This window comes from Serpula lacrymans (genome assembly GCF_000218685.1).
Source record: "Serpula lacrymans var. lacrymans S7.9 unplaced genomic scaffold SERLAscaffold_9, whole genome shotgun sequence".
In the NCBI taxonomy this organism is placed as follows: domain Eukaryota; kingdom Fungi; phylum Basidiomycota; class Agaricomycetes; order Boletales; family Serpulaceae; genus Serpula; species Serpula lacrymans.
This window is the reverse complement of record NW_006763298.1, coordinates 1,228,959-1,249,370: the sequence shown is the minus strand read 5'-3', so window position 1 is coordinate 1,249,370 and position 20,412 is coordinate 1,228,959. Positions and strand designations below refer to the sequence as shown.

The 20,412-nt window shown below is 46.8% G+C and overlaps 11 protein-coding genes across 11 annotated transcripts; 8 read left to right on the top strand and 3 right to left on the bottom strand.

The window, feature by feature from the left end:
* Positions 1-32: 32 nt before the first annotated feature.
* Positions 33-1,497, top strand: SERLADRAFT_471800 (uncharacterized protein; the record flags this gene model as incomplete). The annotated part of the gene is made up of 4 exons (XM_007320269.1): positions 33-278; positions 335-945; positions 1,005-1,145; positions 1,206-1,497. The coding sequence occupies 4 exons, from the start codon at positions 80-82 to the stop codon at positions 1,257-1,259; spliced, it is 1,005 nt and encodes a 334-aa protein (XP_007320331.1).
* Positions 1,492-4,228, top strand: SERLADRAFT_450768 (glycosyltransferase family 3 protein; the record flags this gene model as incomplete). Its single annotated transcript, XM_007320268.1, has 8 exons — positions 1,492-2,002; positions 2,062-2,541; positions 2,593-2,659; positions 2,715-2,910; positions 2,962-3,301; positions 3,352-3,789; positions 3,846-3,925; positions 3,989-4,228. The coding sequence occupies 8 exons, from the start codon at positions 1,559-1,561 to the stop codon at positions 4,143-4,145; spliced, it is 2,202 nt and encodes a 733-aa protein (XP_007320330.1).
* Positions 4,229-5,025: 797 nt separating this feature from the next.
* Positions 5,026-5,458, top strand: SERLADRAFT_394073 (uncharacterized protein; the record flags this gene model as incomplete). Its single annotated transcript, XM_007320267.1, has 3 exons — positions 5,026-5,272; positions 5,332-5,377; positions 5,413-5,458. Coding segments are annotated over 3 exons (339 nt in total), but the record flags the coding sequence as incomplete, so codon positions are not given.
* Positions 5,459-5,550: 92 nt separating this feature from the next.
* On the top strand, positions 5,551-6,939 carry SERLADRAFT_471794 (uncharacterized protein; the record flags this gene model as incomplete). The annotated part of the gene is made up of 3 exons (XM_007320266.1): positions 5,551-6,095; positions 6,151-6,559; positions 6,620-6,939. 3 exons carry the CDS (start codon positions 5,571-5,573, stop codon positions 6,679-6,681), a joined length of 996 nt encoding a protein of 331 aa, XP_007320328.1.
* SERLADRAFT_471789 (uncharacterized protein) lies at positions 6,918-8,052 on the bottom strand (the record flags this gene model as incomplete). The annotated part of the gene is made up of 5 exons (XM_007320265.1): positions 6,918-7,253; positions 7,305-7,479; positions 7,531-7,697; positions 7,756-7,909; positions 7,962-8,052. The coding sequence occupies 5 exons, from the start codon at positions 8,015-8,017 to the stop codon at positions 6,981-6,983; spliced, it is 825 nt and encodes a 274-aa protein (XP_007320327.1).
* A 102-nt stretch (positions 8,053-8,154) lies between these two features.
* Positions 8,155-9,685, top strand: SERLADRAFT_394065 (uncharacterized protein; the record flags this gene model as incomplete). The annotated part of the gene is made up of 7 exons (XM_007320264.1): positions 8,155-8,376; positions 8,426-8,486; positions 8,543-8,992; positions 9,048-9,168; positions 9,229-9,270; positions 9,327-9,415; positions 9,473-9,685. The coding sequence occupies 7 exons, from the start codon at positions 8,223-8,225 to the stop codon at positions 9,489-9,491; spliced, it is 936 nt and encodes a 311-aa protein (XP_007320326.1).
* A 103-nt stretch (positions 9,686-9,788) lies between these two features.
* On the top strand, positions 9,789-12,472 carry SERLADRAFT_471787 (uncharacterized protein; the record flags this gene model as incomplete). Its single annotated transcript, XM_007320263.1, has 15 exons — positions 9,789-10,054; positions 10,116-10,174; positions 10,230-10,406; positions 10,458-10,755; positions 10,807-10,879; positions 10,931-10,971; positions 11,030-11,092; positions 11,145-11,244; positions 11,299-11,353; positions 11,404-11,450; positions 11,509-11,525; positions 11,579-11,614; positions 11,669-11,823; positions 11,903-11,979; positions 12,047-12,472. The coding sequence occupies 15 exons, from the start codon at positions 9,878-9,880 to the stop codon at positions 12,100-12,102; spliced, it is 1,431 nt and encodes a 476-aa protein (XP_007320325.1).
* Positions 12,473-12,594: 122 nt separating this feature from the next.
* Positions 12,595-13,012, top strand: SERLADRAFT_394063 (uncharacterized protein; the record flags this gene model as incomplete). The annotated part of the gene is made up of 2 exons (XM_007320262.1): positions 12,595-12,747; positions 12,802-13,012. The coding sequence occupies 2 exons, from the start codon at positions 12,614-12,616 to the stop codon at positions 12,911-12,913; spliced, it is 246 nt and encodes an 81-aa protein (XP_007320324.1).
* A 229-nt stretch (positions 13,013-13,241) lies between these two features.
* SERLADRAFT_371331 (uncharacterized protein) lies at positions 13,242-13,664 on the top strand (the record flags this gene model as incomplete). The annotated part of the gene is made up of 3 exons (XM_007320261.1): positions 13,242-13,413; positions 13,468-13,539; positions 13,591-13,664. The coding sequence occupies 3 exons, from the start codon at positions 13,242-13,244 to the stop codon at positions 13,662-13,664; spliced, it is 318 nt and encodes a 105-aa protein (XP_007320323.1).
* Positions 13,665-14,578: 914 nt separating this feature from the next.
* SERLADRAFT_471781 (uncharacterized protein) lies at positions 14,579-16,230 on the bottom strand (the record flags this gene model as incomplete). The annotated part of the gene is made up of 3 exons (XM_007320260.1): positions 14,579-15,500; positions 15,557-16,120; positions 16,201-16,230. 2 exons carry the CDS (start codon positions 15,990-15,992, stop codon positions 14,692-14,694), a joined length of 1,245 nt encoding a protein of 414 aa, XP_007320322.1.
* Positions 16,231-17,434: 1,204 nt separating this feature from the next.
* On the bottom strand, positions 17,435-18,796 carry SERLADRAFT_471779 (uncharacterized protein; the record flags this gene model as incomplete). Its single annotated transcript, XM_007320259.1, has 8 exons — positions 17,435-17,476; positions 17,537-17,726; positions 17,782-17,937; positions 17,993-18,046; positions 18,104-18,154; positions 18,208-18,524; positions 18,570-18,581; positions 18,636-18,796. 6 exons carry the CDS (start codon positions 18,780-18,782, stop codon positions 17,877-17,879), a joined length of 642 nt encoding a protein of 213 aa, XP_007320321.1.
* Positions 18,797-20,412: the final 1,616 nt, after the last annotated feature.

Here is a 20,412-nt window from a genome sequence, read left to right as displayed (position 1 = left end):
GTGTGAAACTGATCGACAGAATAATTGTACTTACATAGAACTTGCTCTCTACCGTGACTCTGTTGACTTGCATAAAATCATGTCTTGGTCGACGATCCCCATTGTACCCTTAGGATTTGCGACAGCTCTTAGCTTGCATGGTCTAAGGTCGCGTTCACTGTCCCCGTCAGGCGCTGCAGCCGCATTCACTGTTGGTTTTCTGACACTAGCAGCTCCCGTCCGAGCCATTGGCATATCATTAATAGTCTTCTACTTGCTAGGATCGAGGGCCACCAAATGTATGTACAGGCAAAGGTCATTCACACGTGTATTTTTGGGCTCATCTATTTCACAGACGGCAAGAAGAGAAAGGCTACCCTCGAGGATGGCTACCAAGCAGCAGGATATCGAACAGCCTGGCAGGTGTTGTGCAACTCGTTTACAGCTTTTCTAGCTGCTGCAGCATGGGGTATACTATATGCACCCAACGTGCTTCCGTGGTCCATCATTCGCCAGTTTGTCAGTGTTCCTGAAGCAACAAGATACGACTCTGACAGCTGGTGTCCCCTTTCACCCGATGTCACGAATGGACTGAGTCGTGCCTTATTGTTTAGCACGTTGGGGTACGTGCTTCAGAGCTTCAGCGAGCGTTCAGACAGTGCTGACATGATTGACCATGATCTCAGACACTTCGCGTGTTGTTTGGGTGATACTCTTGCCTCTGAGCTAGGAATCCTGTCGAATTCTCCTCCGATTCTGATTACCACGCTCAAAACAGTCCCCCACGGTACAAATGGAGGTATTTCGCTGGGCGGTACGATAGCGTCTATGGCTGGAGGACTTTCCATGGGTTTCGTGCTCTTTGCGAGCCTTGTGCTAGAAAACAGCAAGTGTAGACAAGTCTGGGGTGACATCCTTGTACCTCTGGTGCTGTGGGGAACAATGGCAGGAGGAATGGGATCTATGGTGAGTCTGACGCCGCGGATCTGACGGAGAAGTTCAGATGACGAGATATGTTTGTCTAGCTGGACTCCTTCTTGGGCGCCACGCTTCAGAAATCGCGGTATTCTGTGACGTCTAAACGGGTTCTGCAAGATGATTCTGCGCTGTGTGGCGAGGATGATATCAAAGATATAAGTGGACTGAATTTGTTGACTAACAACCAGGTACGAATGCCGTTCTTGAGGGAGATATTGAATGCGGTGATGATCGATATTGACGTCCAGGTCAATCTGATCTCGTCTACGCTGACGGCGCTGGTGGTGGCGCGCCTGGCCTGAGGCGACATCTGCGCCATACTGCAATCGATGGGGCGTCTGTCTCAATACGGGCGAGGGCTATACGGTTTGGGTTGTAGTTCTGACTGCAGTGGAGCGCGATTATTAGAATAGTTACCATGTTAGGTAATTCCCTGTTTCTGCCCACGTGCGGCCCTATGAGGTCAACGTTCAAGTGACACCTCCCAGTCCCAATCGTCCCTTGCCCTTTTTATCTCGCTCTCTCTCTTCACCTGAGCGCTCTCCTTTCCTTATCTCCCTCATCTTTCTCTCATCTCTTTGAGTCTTTCTAACATTTAGTGATGTCCGAAGAAAAACGAGACGTAAAAAATGCTTTACTCTTCGAGTGTGCTTGGGAGGTTGCAAACAAGGTTGGAGGGATATACACTGTCATCAAGACCAAAGTGCCCGTCACCGTCCAAGAGTATGGTGACAGATATTGTCTCATAGGCCCTCTTATCTACAAGACCGCTCCAATGGAGGTCGAGGCCCAGGAACCGGCTGATCCAGCCTTCGCTGCCGCCCTAGCGCATATGCGCTCCCAAGGCGTAAAGGCTCTCTATGGTCGATGGCTCATCGAAGGTGCTCCCCATGTCCTTCTCTTCGATACTGGCAGTCAATATCACCGCCTCGATGAGTGGAAAGGCGACCTCTGGAATTTAGCAGGTATCCCTTCGCCCCCAAATGACCACGAAACTAACGAAGCCATTGCCTTTGGCTATCTCGTTGCATGGTTCTTGGGAGAGGTACGTCTCTGTTTTCGTTCGGCATTTTAATTTTCACATCGAAAAACGCGAATTTTCAGTATGTATCGCGTCAGCTTCATACCGCGGTCGTCGCACACTTTCACGAGTGGCAGGCTGGTCTCGCTATTCCCCTGTGCCGTAAAAGGCACATTGACGTCACCACCGTGTTCACAACCCACGCAACCCTTCTTGGTCGTTATCTCTGCGCAGGCAGCGTAGATTTCTATAACAACCTGCAGTATTTTGATGTCGACCATGAAGCTGGAAAACGTGGAATCTATCACCGTTACTGTATCGAGCGCTCTGCTGCTCATTGTGCTGACGTCTTTACGACTGTCTCTCACATCACTGCGTATGAATCCGAGCATCTGCTCAAACGCAAGCCAGATGGAGTGCTCCCGAATGGTCTTAACGTCGTCAAGTTCCAGGCCATACACGAGTTTCAGAATCTACACGCCAATGCTAAAGCTAAAATCAACGAATTTATACGTGGACACTTCTATGGACACTACAATTTTGATTTGGATGAAACTTTATATGTATGTTTCCAGGTTACTCAAAATCACGATGTTCTAGCTGACTCTTTCCAGATGTTCACTGCTGGACGTTATGAATATCGGAACAAGGGTGTTGATATGTTTATTGAATCTCTAGCTCGTAAGTACACTCATCTTTAACTCATGTTATCGTTGCAGTTTTCATTGCCATTCAGGATTGAATTATCGCCTCCAAGCTTCTGGAACAAAAACCACTGTTGTTGCGTTCATCATTATGCCAGCATCAACGCAATCTTATACTGTTGAAGCACTAAAAGGTCAAGCTGTCATGAAGCAGCTTCGTGACACAGTCACCGAAATTCAGAATCGAGTCGGTGCACGTCTTTTCGACAACGCTGCGCGGTTTCATGGGTGCGCCCCTATTTTTATCTCCTGTCAGCACATCTGATCTTGAAGCAACAGTGAAAATCGATCAGACTTTGCGCCAGAAGATCTTCTGTCAGAAGAGGACCAAATACTGCTCAAACGTCGCATATTCGCTCTGAAGCGCAATTCCTTACCACCCATCGTCACACACAACATGGCTGATGATTCTAACGACCCAATCTTGAACCAAATCCGGCGTGTCAAGCTATTCAATAATGCTTCTGATCGGGTGAAGATTGTTTTCCATCCTGACTTCTTGAATTCCAACAACCCTATTCTCGGACTTGACTATGAAGAATTCGTGAGAGGATGTCATCTAGGTGTATTTCCAAGTTACTATGAGCCGTGGGGCTACACTCCTGCAGAATGCACAGTGGTTCGTTGCCATTCACACTCTTCCGACTTACGCGTCTTACATTGAGCTAGATGGGCATTCCTTCGGTGACAACCAATCTATCAGGCTTTGGCTGCTTCATGCAAGACTTGATCGAGCGCCCTCAAGAAGAGGGTTGCTACATTGTAGACCGCCGCATGCAGTCTGTTGAAGACTCGGTAAACCAGCTAACTGAACACATGTTCACTTTCTGCAACAAGACACGTCGGCAGCGTATAAACCAGCGCAACCGAGTGGAGCGGCTGAGTCCTTTGCTGGATTGGAAAAATCTTGGTGTGGAGTACTCCAAGGCACGTCAGTTGGCGTTAAGGCGGGCGTATCCGGATTCTTTCGATGGTGAAGGAGAGGATGATTTTGACTTTGGTGGAGGTATCGAACGTGTTATTCCCACGTCAATGCCAGCAAGTCCAAGACTGAGAATGATGTCCGGCATGGCGACTCCAGGCGACCTTGGGACACTTACGGAAGAGGTAATTAGAGTTGCTTTATTTGTTCGGATGGGAAGCAGCTGATTGTCTCTTATCAGATGCAGAGTCTTGGAACGAGTGACTATCGTGGGTATAATTGGCCACGGTCCGCTGAGGATGAAGAGGACGGGTATCCTTTGTAAGCGCTCTTACCATTTTTCGTCTGTAAATTGAACCTGCTGACCCTTTATATTGTACCTAGCCCACTTTCGATGAAAGTGCGTTCACGTGCAAGCTCGAGGTCTGGAACGAGCACACCGGGTGGAGGGGATATTTTCAAGAGTTTGAGTGAGCGAGACTTGCAAGAGGCGGATGCAGCGCTGACTCAAGTGACTAATGGTGCTAACGGGACCTCGTAAACTAAGCCTTTATCGAACACTGTAACGAGGATTTTTACTATTTTTTATTACTTGAACCCAGTGCTGTGCATATGGCTTGCTTAGGATGGCCAATGGAGTGACTGAAAGCAGGTGCACGGAAGTAGTCGCTTAGTGGTGCGGGACCATCGGCTAGCATCGGACGCTGGACTTGTGCGACTGGTCCGGGTGTCTCCGGGTAAGACGGCCAACTGTGGCAGATACTTCATATCGCTTTTCTCTGCTAACCCCACACTGCCCACCACGCCCGTTGCTCGCCGTCGTCGTTGTCGACGTTCAGCTCTGTTTTCTTTTATATCTTCACACCGTCACCCACGCTGAGCAAGGCTCATCCTGTAATATAGTAATCATGAGCGCACCGGGGCCGACGATGAAGACGATTCAAAAGCGCATTTACACTGCGTTACCCCGTGCTGTAGCATCGTCTTCGAACTCTTCCACATCGTCCTCCTCGATTTCCAGAGTCCGTTCCAACTCTGTATCATCACAGCGCACACTCTACACCGCAAATTCATCTTCTGGCCCACTCTCTTTTTTCGATACTCCTCCTCCACCCCCACCCAGTTCTCGGCCTGGAAACCCACATATATTATCTACATCTCGCCTGCCCGTAAAGGGCGAGGGCGAAGGCCAATCCCATTCGTCTGGGACACACCCACAAAATGCTCCCCATGCTCAAGGCCAATCATCAGGCCCACTTCCTTTTTCTTTGGCGCTGACATCACCACAGCCAGGGTCTTCACCTCCACATGCGCCGGCTTCATATCAGTCATCTGGGTTCTTCCCGCTTTCCTCGTTTGCGCCTATGCCATTCTACAATGTTGCCACCGCCGACCATGCCGATGCCCATCCTCGGACGAAGCGGCAGCGGATGAGATATCATCTCGACGTCGGTGCTTATGGCATACCAAAGCGTGCGAGTGGCCAAGCTGTCGCTGGCAGAGATGGTTATTGCGGCTCAAGCTTGGGGCGTGGAAAGCTGTTTCAGGGGGGACAGTCGGAAGACTTGACTTTAGCAGTCCAAGTTGGGGAAGATGCTTATTTTATCAGGGACAACGCTATGGGTGTAGCGGACGGTGTCGGTGGCTGGTCAAAGGCCAAGAACTTTGGTATGTTGTGATGTGCTCTCCTGGAGATATGAAACTCAGAAGCGTGATCGAAACTTTAGATCATACTGCCAAGTATACACCCTCAGATCCCTCTGCGAGTGCTTTGTTTGCTCGCCGTTTAATGCATCACTGTTCGGCAGAGACCGATCAAGCTGTCTCTGCTTGTCAAGTGGAGTCAACAGTTAAAGCGCCCATGTCGACGGCGTTTCCGAAACCTCCTTTGTCGGCATCCAATAAACAATATGGGAGTAAGGCCCACTTTTATAGTCCTTGGTCTTGGGACACAGATATCGAAGAAATGGAGGAAGAGCAAGAGGACTCTCTGGAAGAGTTAGAGGAAGGGCTTGATGTGTTGATGATCTTAGAACGAGCATATGAGAGCACTATCAAGGCCCATGTCGTACGAGAACCCAAGACAAACGACACAAGACCAATCCCATCCACTGCCACATCCCATCTTTCCAGCCAAATTTCGTCTTCATCACCCTCTTCACCATCAGTTACCATGTTCCAACAACAATCCCATATACCATCCAGTGGTTCCAGCAATGTGCCTCCAAGTTCTCCCCCTGTTTCTCACCCACTACAGAATTCGCCCGAATTTATCCCTTTGATGGCTGGATCGTCTACTGCGTTGCTCGCTGTCCTTGAGCATGCTCCACACAAGCCTCAAAGATCATCGTCGCCGCATCCAGCCGCGGACATTCCTGTGGGCATAACGACCCACGATGCTGTGCTCAAGATTGCACACTTGGGTGATTGTATGGGTATGCTTGTAAGGGATGAGGAAGTTGTTTGGAGAAGTGAAGAAATGTGGTGGAGTGTAAGATTTGTCCTTCCATGCCTAGTCCTTGACTGACGCGATACTGATCCAATAGTTCAATACCCCCGTTCAACTTGGCCCAAGCTCGTCAGCACGGCCAAAAGATGCACAGATACTGACTCTTCCTGTTCAGGCAGATGATATTCTCATCCTAGCTAGCGATGGATTGAGCGATAATCTATGGGATGAAGAAGTTTTAGATGAGGTCGTTCGCTTCAAGCGATCATTTCTCAGTTCGAAGAGTGGAGCACGGAAGCAACAGGATGTTGTGAATATGTCGCAGGGACTACTTGGACGTCGATCGCTCGCAGGGATGCTCAGTGAGGCTCTATGCTCTCGAGCACGCCGCGTATCAGAGCGAAGAGGGACATCATGCGGATCGCCTTCGAGTTTCGACGACGAAGTACCTTTCGCTAGGCGAGCACGAGAGCAGGGTCGCTCTTTCCGAGGTGGCAAAATCGATGGTGAGTCACCATTAGGACTCTTGCAAGTACCACAGGATGCTTATATCGGACTGTTATCAGATATATCTGTGTTAGTTGCTGTGATCTCTCCAGCTGCAGACGCTCCAATGAGCAAGTCTTGATTTTTTTAGAAGCAAGACGCATTCGTATCATTTATGAATTCCGACCATCCATGGTCCAGCTGTATCTGAATTTGTTATTTAAGTATCATCACTGTACAAGTTACTGTACACATTCTCTCTCCTTTTTTTGTCTTCTTTCTAGACACATTGTAACCAGCTCAGACAAAGGAACCTTACATGTAATCATTCTTGATGCGGTCGTATACATGTTCAGCATACACATATAACAGCACAATGGAAAAATATTTGATGGATAAATGCATTTGGTTGATGAGTACAAGAAAAGTGGTACAGATAATCTAGCTGATATCCATTGCGTCCCCTCCTACTATAGGCGTGATCTCTTCACTGACTACAAGGTTGCGAACATTCTCAGTTTTCCAGGCAGTGGTTCCTCTTCGGAATTTGTACTTTCTTTCTTTCTCTACTCGCTCGTTTGGCTTGACAAAGTTTCGTAGCATCTCTGTATGAGATGCCGTTATGACGCAGGCGTCCACATTGGAACCAGAACCAAGATCGTTGAAAATACCAGCAGAGATCGCAGCTGTTACGAGTTTGAGAGCGTCCTCTCGCTGAAGACAGTGTGAGCCAATCGCGTCCATTTACGATATATAACACATTACCTCCATGTCTGGCTTCCAGCCGCTTTCAAAGACGGCCATGGCTGCCAAACTACCAGAACCCATGGTCACGTATGGTAGTTTGTCAGTTGACCCGTGTGGGTGGATGGTGAACAGATGAGGTCCTGTAGCATCGACTCCTCCGAGCACAAGAGCAGCACCTATTTGACCCTGGTATCTATACGACAAATTTGAGTGATCGAAGACAAGTTTAACCAGAGCCACTGACCGGAATAACATCTGCTTTAACATTGTCATTGCAGTTACAACCTTAGGCTTTCTACCGGTCGACAGGCCGTGCAGCTCCATGTTCGATGAGATAAGAGCGGTAGTAAATTCGGTATCTGCAGCAGTACCTGCACCACAGCAACGAATGGATTCTGTGATGTAGTGAATCTGTGATTTTGATCTGAGCGTGGTGTTGTTTATGGCGAATAAATCAAAGTATGCGCACCTTTTCACAGTTCTTGTCCATTACGATAGGGCCTCCTGTCGCACGCGTATCTGCACCAAGCACGATGCCATCCTTGAACAGACAGCCCACGATCGTTGTACCGGTGCTGGTTGCTTTCGGCACTGGGAGCCCCTTCTCTGCCAGGAAGTCATTACTGCCTAGACGTGAACAAACGCAGATGGTGAACACAGATTTACCAAACTTACCGTAGCGTATTCGAAAAGTCAAATCCTGGAGAACGATACATGGATGCTGAGGCCATTTGGGCTTTCGTGGTTTGAGATAACTTACAAGCTCAGAGGATGGCACACATACGCGTCGCGCACTACGCCAGCGACATGGACCCCGAACACTGTTCCCTTCGATAATGCAATATCCCCGCCACAGCGACTGTACCCGACAACACTGGTCACCGCAGCCCTTCAACCATTCTTTAACTTATCCTTTCACCACCAAAGAACGTCAATATGGACGGTTGGAACAAGTTGCAGTCCAGTTTATCTAGCATGAACATTGGGCAGTCAGCCAACAAGCTGGCTAAAGGCTTTAACTCTGGTATACAAGCTACCAGAGAGCGTCTCGGTCAAGTTGCTCCGGACGAAATCACCGAGCTGCCTCAGGGTATGTATTTGTCGTAGAAAAGCGTCATTTTACTCATGTATACCTCCAGAGTACAAGGACCTTGAGACTCGTGTCGATGCGTTGCGTTCAGCCCACCTTGCTTTGCTCAAGTATGTGACTATCTCTGGCGCTCACAGACCTCAGTCTTACCAGATGACGTTTACAGAGTAACCAAGGCATATGAAACCGAGTCTTATGATTACCCTACTCAGATACAAGAGTCTATTGCTGAACTCTCCACTACAATCGGCCAGGGTATCACAAACTTTGCTGCCACCAACCTCAAAGGCACCAACCTTCCCGCTCCTTCACCAGTTGCACCTCAGGTCGTACAGCACAAGACTCTTCCACACGCACTTGGCCGTGCAGCCACGAATGCAACGACCGCTATTCAAGGGACCCCTGTGGGCTCTGACGACAAACTTGGGAAAGCACTTGGTCTGTATGCTGGTGTCTGGGACAAAATCGCTTCCGCCCGCCTACAACAAGATGACTCCATTCAAAAGCAGTATTTGCAACCGTGGCAAACTACTTTGTCCACGCATATCAATGTTGCCATGCGGGCTCGCCAAGCCGTGCGTGTGAGCAGACTGGAGTTGGATGCCGCAAAACAATCGTAAGCGTTGTCATGAAGCTCCCTTAACCAAATTTCCTAACTCGCTGAAATATAGGTTGAAGAACGCCAACCCCACGAAGCAAGAACAGGCAAGGTTGGAAGTGGAGAACGCCGAAGACGACCTTGTGCAGAAGACGGAGGTGGCTATCACTCTCATGAAGGCTGTGCTTGATAACGTATGTCTATCAGCGCTTACATTTGTTTCTTTTTTTTTTTTCTTAACCAAAATTATCTAGCCTGAGCCTGTCAAGAATCTAAATGAACTTGCCAAAGCCCAAGTTCGTCCTTGTTGATCTATCACATGTGTCTGGTCACTCACATATTTTCCCCTCAGCTTCTATACTTTGCTTCTGCCGCGGAAGCACTCTCTTCCGTACAGGGTGAGATCGAAGAGCTAAGTGTTGCTGCCGAGGGAGAGTACAGGTAAGGACTAGTAATATCTATGATCAAGGAATGGCTTATAGATAGGGTTTGCACTAGAAAGTCTCGCGACCACTGAGGTTCCTCTTCGTTGATGCACGACTCTTTATGATCTTTCTGTTATGCCCCCTTGTCTCGCTTCGCCATCTTTTTCCTATCCTTACATATGTGCCTGCTTTGAATATAAGGTTGTGCAAAGCGACAGTGAGGTCTGGACATTTCATGTATACGTCTCGTAGATAATTGTGAATGTATAAAATGTCGGAGCGAGCTAGAAACATTATAGCTATCAATATCTGTTCTCTCCAGCATTGCAGTGATTGCTTATCAAACCAATACATTTTTAGATAAGATAGGCTTTGTAAGTGGCTTCTCCGTCCTATCGATTAGTACTAGTAAAGCTTCTGATCTCTGACAGCTTTATCCAGGACCGTACTCAGCTTCAACTACCTTCAAGTTACGGCCATGTTCGACTCAGAGATTCAAACTACCATTAGCCCCCACAACCAGCAACCTATCGTGACTCGCAAATATCCTACTGAAAATGAGCTGAACGATGTAATCAAGGAGTCTGCTCAGGCTCAGAGAGAATGGAGCCGTGTTGCTCTTCCGGAGAGAATTGCAATTGGAAGGAGATTTATAGTGAGCTCTTTCCTACTTCATACATAATGATGGCAATTATCTGATGCACTGCGCGAGGCAGGATGAGTTCAGGAAAATGAGCGATGAAGTTCCTATGGAGCTCACTGTCCAGATGGGTCGGTAAGCTATCACAAAGTTTATCCGTTCTTCATCAATCTGAATCTCGTATCTGCAGGCCAGTGAGCCAAGTCCCAGGAGAAGTTCGTGGATTTCTCGATCGCGCCGATTACATGTTGTCAATCGCAGAGTCCAGTCTTGCGGACGTGTCGCTCAAAAATACAGATAAGCCTGGCTTCAGAAGATATATCAAACGTACTCCTTTAGGTGTTGTTTTCGTCGTCTGTCCTTGGAAGTGAATATCCTTCAATGAATCATGTCTGCCCTCTCCCTGACATACATCTAGTTTCCCCTATCTAGTCTCCGTCAACGCGGTCCTTCCCGCTATAATCGCGGGAAATGCTGTCCTCCTAAAGCCCTCTCCTCAGACCCCCCTCACTGCTGAACGATTTGCTCTTGCTCTCACACGGGCCGGTGTGCCCAAGGGAATCATTCAGGTCTTACATCTCTCACCTCCTTTGACGAAATACGTTGTACAACATTCACTTGTGGATTTTATCTCCTTTACTGGGAGCGTCAGCGCAGGCCAATCGATAGAGCAAGCAGCCGTAGAATCTAAAGGGTTTAAGGGTGTTGCCCTCGAAGTGAGTTGCATTGAATGCTGTTCCTTTCGTGTTGACCTTCATTTTTGGTAGCTCGGAGGAAAAGATCCTGCTTACGTCCGTGAAGATGCTGATGTCGACTACACAGTAGCAGAGCTTGTTGATGGTTCGTTTGTTTTTGTCAGGTGCCGAGACGAGTTCTCATATCTTTCTATAGGAGCGATGTTCAACTCTGGACAAAGTTGTTGTGCAATCGAGGTGAACTTACGAACCCGGTCTTTCTTTTTGAATGGTACTTACACCGCTCTTTATACAGCGAATTTACGTCCACGAATCACTTTACGATCAGTTTGTCACGAAGTATGCTGATATCGTCAAGGTATGCACAACAAGGGTGTGGTGTGATAATCACTAACCAGTCTTTTGTCCAGAAATATAAGCTAGACGATCCCACTTTACCAGAAACCAATCTCGGCCCCGTTGTCAGTCTCGCAAGCGCACAGAAGATTCGCAAACAAATCGCTGATGCTGGTTCGTGGCCTTTCGTCTCTTTAATTCTGCTCAGTTTACGCATGTATATTCTAGTGAAAGCAGGTGCAAAGGCTCTCATCCCAGAGGACCTTTTCCCAATTGCCCAGCCGTAAGTCTGTACCAATGTTTGTCTATAGTCATTTTGTGAAGAGAATCCAGTAACACAGCATATGTTGCGCCTCAAGTGCTGATTGACGTGGATCACTGTACGTGTCGACCTCTATATGCTTATTCGTATATTCGCTGACTGCCAAGGTATCATAGCCATGGATGTTATGATGGTACATCTGACCACAACCCATTGCTATTCATACTGAGCTAAATGTTGCTATAGGAAGAAACATTCGGGCCAGTGGTCGGTATTCAAAAGGTATGCGAACAAATTACGTCTACCGTGGTCGTGTTTGCTGAAAAGGCTTGACAGGTCTCGTCCGACGATGAAGCCATTCGCCTTATGAACGATTCGCCCTATGGCCTGACGGCATCCATATGGACGAATGCAGAAGCCAATGCTGAATCCGAAGCTGCTTTCCTCCGTATCACAGATGAACTGCAAGCCGGGACAGTGTTTCTCAACAGGTATGTGATCGAATGATCGAATATGTATTTGACACTCGGTTCCTTATGGATAAAATCCAACTAAAAAAATTGTTCGTAGGTGCGATTTCCTCGATCCCGCTCTTGCTTGGACAGGCGTAAAAAACAGTGGACGTGGTATCAGTTTGAGTAAATTCGGTGAGCTCTCACCTTTATGATCTCTGTGACTTTAGTTTCATTTCTGACTATATTCTTGTCTTTCCAGGTTATGATCAATTGACAAGAGCGAAGTCTGTTCACATGAAAATCAAAACATCGTGATTTCTAATAGTATACATGACATAAAAAGAATTACAGAGAACTGTCTATCATTCAGAAGAATCACTGTACAACTAAGACAATCATCGAGCTATCTGATGTGCCACAAAAGAGCTGAAATTTAAGAGCTGGTCAGTTATTTATAAAACAAATACGCAAAAACAGTCAAAGCGAAATGGTCAGGACCCTCAAGCGTATAGTATAAGAGGGACTGGGAAGGTTATCCTCAACGCGCAAAAGCACTCGGTCTGGTGCACAGCAATGAAATCATCACAAATATGGAGCGGAAGCTCATGAAAAGTATTTGATACTCACTGTCAGATACCTTTGATGATTGAGCAGGATGTCGTGTATATCGCGGCTTGAGAGCTGCAAAAGTTGAAAAGAGAGAAAAAGAAAATTTATACCTCTGGAAGAAGCGCTTACCTAATATCGGTAATAGTAAGCACGTGACTGCCAACGTATACCTGACTTATAGTAGCTTGCGGGATCTCTGGGTGATATATATGTTAGTATGCAACAACACAAGCTAGAAGAGCTCTCGGTTGAGAACGATACTATGGACAAGGGCATCGCTCGCGAAGAGCAGCGCTTGCTCAGTGCTAATGCACAAGTTCTGAATGCTTTGGAAGACTTGTTCAGTTGGAGGTACAGTTTGGGCGTGCCTCTTTGTAAGATTTGGATTGACCGTGTTTTATGCAGATCTTATGTGGCGTGCATAACAGACGTAAGGATTGAACATCGTGGACCAGTGAGCTTTCGTTCGTCGAATCCTGGCGCTTTCAGCGCGTCGTGTATCGCGTTTGGCTGTTGACCTACTTGTATGGGATGGGAAGCGTCCCAGTCATACCGATTACCGAGAACTGCGAGTACTCAGATCTTATGGAATGTCAAGCGAAACAGAAGGCTTTCTTGAAGCAATTCATGACGAAAGCTTTGGACCAAATCAGGAGGTTGGCTTCCTTCAAGAAATCGCAAGTTGGGCACTTGTTGCCAAAGGAAAGCTCATTGGCTCTTTAGAAGTCCGTTTGTATCCACGTCTAATCCTACTTCATTCCATCATATAACAAATCACTGCAGACGACTTCGAAGGGTTGTATCACTTTGCTGGTCCACGTGCCGTCCTTCAATGTTACGAGGAAATGAGCACAGAACCATTACAACTGGGCTATCTTAATGATGATGGACCCTACGAGAAGTTTCTTACGGGGCCATTGAAAGAACCATACACAGAACGTCAGGTGACCAATGAACCGTACGGAAAAGATTTAGAGAAGCTCATCTTGGATCGTGTAAATGGAGAGAATGATAAGTGTAAGTTAGTGGTTATTGCGCTAGGAATCCATTATCCTTATATTTTGTTGACAGGTCGGCAATGCTCATCTGATTATCAATGGCTTCCGGGCATAAAACAAGGCGTCAATTTATATAACGAAACCAGTGCGTTAATTTGAACGTAGCTGCCATCATTCCATGACTAGGTCTGCGCAGATTGGGACTATCTGAGAGGATGTATTATTGCTGACTTGCAGTTTCACGTTCCCCGGAAAGTGCTGCAAAACTAGTCGGACAAACAACTCAATCAGACTTTGCGCAACATAGATTATGCTATCTTGATGGATGAAATGTTCGACAGCAAGAAGGATCCATACTTGAACTTGTCTAAGCAAGACTGGGTTTGCTATGATTGTCTTACCGAGCTATTCAGAGATACTGTACTTCGTTGGTGGCTCAACCGTTAACGTAGAGGTATGTTTATTGCTACTGGTGATATCGAAACCATACTATCTGAATCCTCTTATATTTATATTTCATATTATAGACGGGGTGACAATCTAGGAAGGTTGCTAGTGCGTTTACATGCCAAACCCATCACCCAGAGTGGTCCGATCATAACTGAACGTTTGTAGATATGGATACGACTGCAGTCAGCAAACATATAGTAGAGGCTTAGTGCACGCGATGAGATTCAACGTAAGTTTGCGGTGAATTTCTGTCGCTTTCGTACGGTCATTAAAACTGGTTGCAGCATCTTTGCGAACCCACCCAGAGAGGACGGGGGTCGCAAGGAGCGTACTGATGAGCCATGTTTTCTGTGAACCGGCTATGATAAGCTATATTTACGAGTTATAACAATATGACTGCACTATACCATGTCCTTGCTCGATGATATTACTGTAACATGCATGATTCCCATTGGCTCAAGTTATTATAAATTCAAAATTATATCGAACAATGAATGTATCGAACGGTAGTGGAAACCAGACCAATTCCTAGTCTGTGCTATGCTCTTTCTCCTACCAGCGCGCGTTAGATTAAGATTCATGATGTATACGGTAACATGTGCTCTCCAGTACATTCAGATCAAAACCTACAATGCGCAACATACGCAATGATCTGCCTTAATCACATAGACGCTTCAATGCATCTACCCACCCCACATTGTAGGTTCAGCACTAGGGAGACATGAGATAATTTTATCGAAATCGCTATCATTTCTAGCCCGAACCTTTACTGAATTACAAAAACCATATAGAATAGACGCCATTCAGCATGACGGTTTTGCTACATCATGATACAAATAAAATATACCTAATCCATGAAGTTCCATCTTTTTACGACTTGGAGCATAAAATTGTCGTGGTCCCTCAAGATCTTTTTCCCGTCGCGAGCTTCTTGTGGCCTTACTATATCCATGTAATTGACGCAAGCTGGATATCGCGCCTCTCCAGCGCTGCCCGCCCAGTCGAAGTCGATGATCATGAACCGTGTCTCGTCAGTCTTGGACACCATAATATTCGCATCGCGAATATCGCCATGGACATAACCAGCTTCGTGAAGACTTTCCAGTTTTGCGGATATATCGGTGAAGACAGAAAGGGGGAGCCGTCCCGTGCGGGCACTCAGCATCTCAAAGTCGTCAGGGAGCATGTCCATGACCACCATGAACCAGCCACCGGCGATCTTTTCGAACCCTCGCAAGGCTGGGGCACATCCCAAAGATACAAAGTGATTATGGACATCGCACGAATAAGTTTGAACGAATTTGATACATATATGATCGCCTTCGTCTTCAGTTCCGGAGAAGACGAGCTTGTCAGAGTCCAGTTCTGTCACGTACCGGAAATTTTTCAAAGTATTGCTGTGAAGCGATCTGTAACTCGTTGAGTACGCGAACATATGAGGGGGGACCGGTGCGGAAGTAAGAAGAGGTGTTTCTGTCAGGTTTTCGTAATATTCATTCAGCCTTTCGGCAGCTTTGCGAAAAGCGGCCATGTGACGTGCCACAGTAAGTCGATTGTGGATATCGGTGGAATGAAAGTGAAACGCAATAGGTGTTGACAAGATTTGTACCGTTGGACGCAAGTTCCATGCGGCACCGGCAAACACCATATATGGCCCTGCAGAAAGAACCAATTAGCTCGCCATAGAACCAGTAGAGGACGCGAGGACGAACCGAAAATGGTGAGAAGGAGGCATGGCAAAGGGGACCTGCTGAATTTGAGAGCGTATTCTCTCGTCGAGTCTAGGTAGTATCCTATGGCTTGGAAATACGGCTCAGTTGATGTACTCCCGGTTTCGTTTTTGAATTCGGCAATCACATAACGATGTCCATTGACTTGCATTTCTGCATTCGTCAGGTATCCAGCGGGCTTCGTGTTGGTGATGGTAAACTGGAAGCGGTAGTTTTGAAATACCTTGCCAACAGCTTCGACCCGTTCACTCTCGTCGCCATACAAGGCCGACATGGCTGTCGCGAGGTGCTCAATGAAACTGTTGTCCTCAGCTGTTATATCAATAGTCTGACAGTCATCAAGAAACTGGCCAAAGACAGGATGTAAGAGGGTTACAGGGATAGTTTCTTCATATTCGCGGGGACGACCACAGGGCATAGATTGAAGTCGTTGTGGATCATGTTGTCGTGTCCGAAATGTAGATGGGGTGCCAGTGTTTGAAGACCTCTCCTTCGGAGTGGATGTTAGGAATGCCTTGCGCGCAGTCGTGATCGGATCGTCATTCCCTATGTGATGATAAGACAGTGGGGGAGGTTTCGTTAAGCTTGAGTGAGTACGAGTCAATACCGTCATATTTTTCGCTTACTTTCATCGAGTAGCTCGACGACAACACGTGGCATCTGAAGAAAAGGGACGTCATCGAAGACCTCCTTCAGAATCACAGTCCCTTGCAGCATTTGACCCGATCCTGTAGCACCAAGAATCTCGTGGAGCTCGTCATCGTTGTTTGCTGTAATCTTGTAAACTCTGAAGCGAGCAAAGGATATAATACCACTGTATGCCGCCTTGATCGAAGTGTTGAGATCGCGAATACCGGCCTTCGCTGGTATTGTGACTTGAAAGCAACCCGCAAGATCTGCCCCTCGAATCCAACATTCAACGGAAAGCACGTCTGGTAATGTGAAGAGAATGATCATCATCGTTGAGGTTGAGTTGGAATTGCAAGTGCCACATACCAATGATAAGGTGAAGTTGGTTTCTGGCAGGCGGTTGCGTAAAAACATCTGACAACTGCTGCCCCGCCTCCAGAGGATTTTCCAGACTGGGACTGGTGAGATTGCTGAGCACACCTTTAAGGGAATCATGTCCTTCATATGGAAAGGAAACTTTGTAGAGATCGATATCGCGGAACTGGAAGGAGTTCTTGCTCTTGATGACTTTTTTGAGGTCGTAGACATTCTCTGAACTTGAGACCCTGACAATAAAGATGGCGCCGATTGGGTCACTGCGCACCCAGCAGTTAAGAGTCAAGTCTGGGACCACAACAGGGAGTTCAATTGTGCGTGAATCTGAGTCATAAAGTTTGCCGTCAGAAGGGTAATAGCATACAGTGATAAATGCGTACAAGAACTGGATGCACGGACGATGATGAACCACACCCCTTCCTTAGACTTGGGGAAAAGGGTTGATAATTTGGATCGTGTGGTGAGCTTCATTTCCTTTGAATGATCCCACCGACTAAGTTTGCCTTCCAGTTGCTCATCGTCAGGAAGGCAAATGGAGTAGAGATCGAGATTCGTCGCCTCCACATCGCGGAACGTGACAAACCTCTCGTTCTTGATGACTTCTTTGAGGTCGTAGACAGTCTCTGAACTTGAGATGTTGACAGGAAAGATGTTTTCAACATCTTCACCGTAGACCCAACAGTTGAGCTTTTCCATGTTGTGGCACTTGGCTGGACTGAATGAAAAGATGAAAGACGGTGCGCGTGTGTGGTGGCCGCAACTCCGCCATACCCCAGTCCCTTGGTAGTTATCATGGATCACGTGCTACGCAAGTTCTTGTTCTTGGTCGTAGACAGTCTCTGAACTTGAGATGTTGACAGTAAAGATCCTTTCAACATCTTCACCGTAGACCCAACAGTTGAGTGTTTCCATGCTGTGGCTCTTGGTTGGACTGACACAGATTTTGTTAATGAAAAGATGAAAGACGTTGAGGTGCTACTAGACAAAAGCTGTCAACCATGTGTGTTGTGCGTGCTATGTGACTTCCTGGTGGAGACTGCTTTAGAGCCACCTGAGGCGCCCAACTATAGTGGACGGTCAGTCCACTATGGTGAGGCTGAAAAAATCGGTTTTCTCAGACCACCGTTAAAGTACGCCAAGTCAATTAGTATGCCAAGTTTTCTATTCGTTATTCCTTGGATTCGTCAATCATACTCACATAGTAGCGATACATTCAAGGACACCTTTCGTGTCGTGACAGAAAAATTATGGTATACCATGTCCATTAACAGCTCTCCAGTAATACAACAGTGACTATTTAAACCTTGTATCGCCGGCCAGTCTTCGTGAAAAAAGTTTGGAGAATATAGACTTGGAGCCTGATGCATGGCGATTCAGCATTTAATCACGTAAAAATAACAGAAAATTACTTACACCGCCATACCAATGACCCCCAAGCTTTCGAAGACGGCATACCAAAACAGACGACTGGAAAAGAGACGCAAATTAGCCAGAACTAACTATAAAACGGAAGACTAAACTAACCTTTGGGTCGACTTCACCAGGGAAAAACCTCTGTTTTCTCGAGTGTGGAAACTGCCCCATTACAATTAGCTAAATAATAGCAAGGTATACAGAATAGAACATACTATTTTTGTGTTCGTTTGATGTTCAAAAGGTTTCCGTTTAGTCTAAAAATGCTCTCTTCTAGAGCACTAGTGTGGTCAGAAACCTGGCCTGCCTTCGCAGGGGCTTCCCTCCGGGGTTCGGTCTCCACCATAATATCAAAGTCGACCAACTTTTCCGTGAGCGTCGACATATCGTTTTCGAAGCAGAACGAGTATTCTCCGACGGTGTTCGCTGTTAGGACATAGTCTCCTTGGCGCTCACGAGTGCCGTCGAGTATTACTTTGTCGTTAGGGTCTTTAATGTCGAAGTCGATGTCAAACGAGCCTCCAGATTGTACCTAAGCACAGTGAGACAAGACCCTTCCTATAGAAACTCGACATACTGCAAAGTAAAACTAGCGAAATTTGTTAACAGAAGACTGAATGAGAGTCAGCATAGAAATGCTCACGCCAATCTTTTCTCCTGTCTTGTCGACATCGGCATAGAAACAAAGTCTTTCGTTTGCAGATATGGCAGTCGTTAATGCTGATGCTCTCACCAAAAGAGATAGGTGGAAGAAGGCATAGAGGAGAGATAGAAAATGTAGCAGAATCATGATCCACGTTCAAACCAGCTCCTGTTGACCGACTATTCCAGGTATATCGGAGCTTGAATCACGGTTAAATAAATACGGACAAATACAAACGATGCGACTCATATGAACGCGCTCAGGCTCTTTCGTTGCCCCTGTTCGTCTTCCTCAAGCTTTGCTCTTTCTTAAGTTGTGTGGTGCTACTACTGTGCTACCAAGCTGCCAAGTAATCGTAATATCTATAGGATATCATCTATATCGCAAGACGGTAACATGAAGACGAACCTCAAGAGATGCGAACTGTGCATGGCTAAATTATTCAATCATTGATCTATGCCTACTAAACTATATTTTGTTTGAACTAGCCATCCATCTAGTGGGCGTCTTCGCACCATGAGCGATAGGATAGTATCTACAAAGGACGAAGATCCCATCGAATGGGTCAGCGTTTCGTCGTCGCGCGCATATAGTCATGTATTCTCTCTTTCCACGTTCTCTGCAGCTGATGCGGTCGTTCGATCTGCTCCTTCTTCGTCTACCTCTTCGTCTCCTCTTGAACCTCTTGCATTGGTATCTGAAACTCGGGTCTCCGGTGCTTATCTGTATCCCTCTTCGGCTTCGGCTTCGTCTGCACTACCTGTCACTCCTGGCATTTCTAGTCGCCGCCTGGCCGATTTGCAAATGATATTATCTCCGAGCCCCCCCTCGAAGAAGAGCCCCGAGTTACTTTATGCAGATTTCTCACCTCAACTCAAGGATTTATCTAGCCCCGCTTTTGTGGACCGATTCCTCTCGTCCTTATCGAGCGACTGGAATGTTTCCGAGGCTAATAGTTCCCCGATTGCTAGAAATACGTTTACAAGCCCTTCAACACGGTTCCGGGAATCGCCGCAAGTTACTTCTGGACCAAAGCAGATCTCGTATGATACTGACCAGATATTATTCGATCCAATCTCGACGGCTCACCAATCCCGTTCCAATCCCTTCGGGGTCGAGCTTCCATCAACTCCCTGCCATACATCTGGTTCGCACAGGGCCTCATCTCGCAATATTCATATCAATGGTCTTTTGAGCGCCAGGGGATCGATGTCTCCGTTTACTACCGCCTCGACACTAACGCCTTTGTCCTCTCCGGAGCAATTCGATTTTCTTGTGCAAACATCTGACTGCTACCCCGAAGCCACGACTCGTAGACTTGCAGAAATAAGCCATGGATATTCGACTCGTTCCCGGCTCCACTCTGAAACAAAAACGCGCAAGAATTTGGGTCAACTCTTTGACCAACAAGGCGTCGTAGAAAAACCTCTGATTACAGGTGTCAAGACTCGCAAAAGAACATCGTCAGTAATCGGATCCTCCGTGGCTCTCTTTAACACGAAGAAGGCTCGAATCTCGTCCCCTCGATCAATAGATACTTCTAGCACTGAGATGCAATCCCTTCCTGGAATATTCTCCTGCGATATAGTCGCTGACGGGCCTGCTGTCACTATTCTCCGTAAACTCCCTCCTGATATACAACCATCCTCTCAATTTCCTCTATTTTATAGGCGTTTTCCTGCTAGCTCCTATTTACAACTCGAAAAGTACGTTTTATCATGTGTACTGGATGACTAATTTAGAATTCTGCAGATCTTTTCTTTGTTCAAATTCCAGA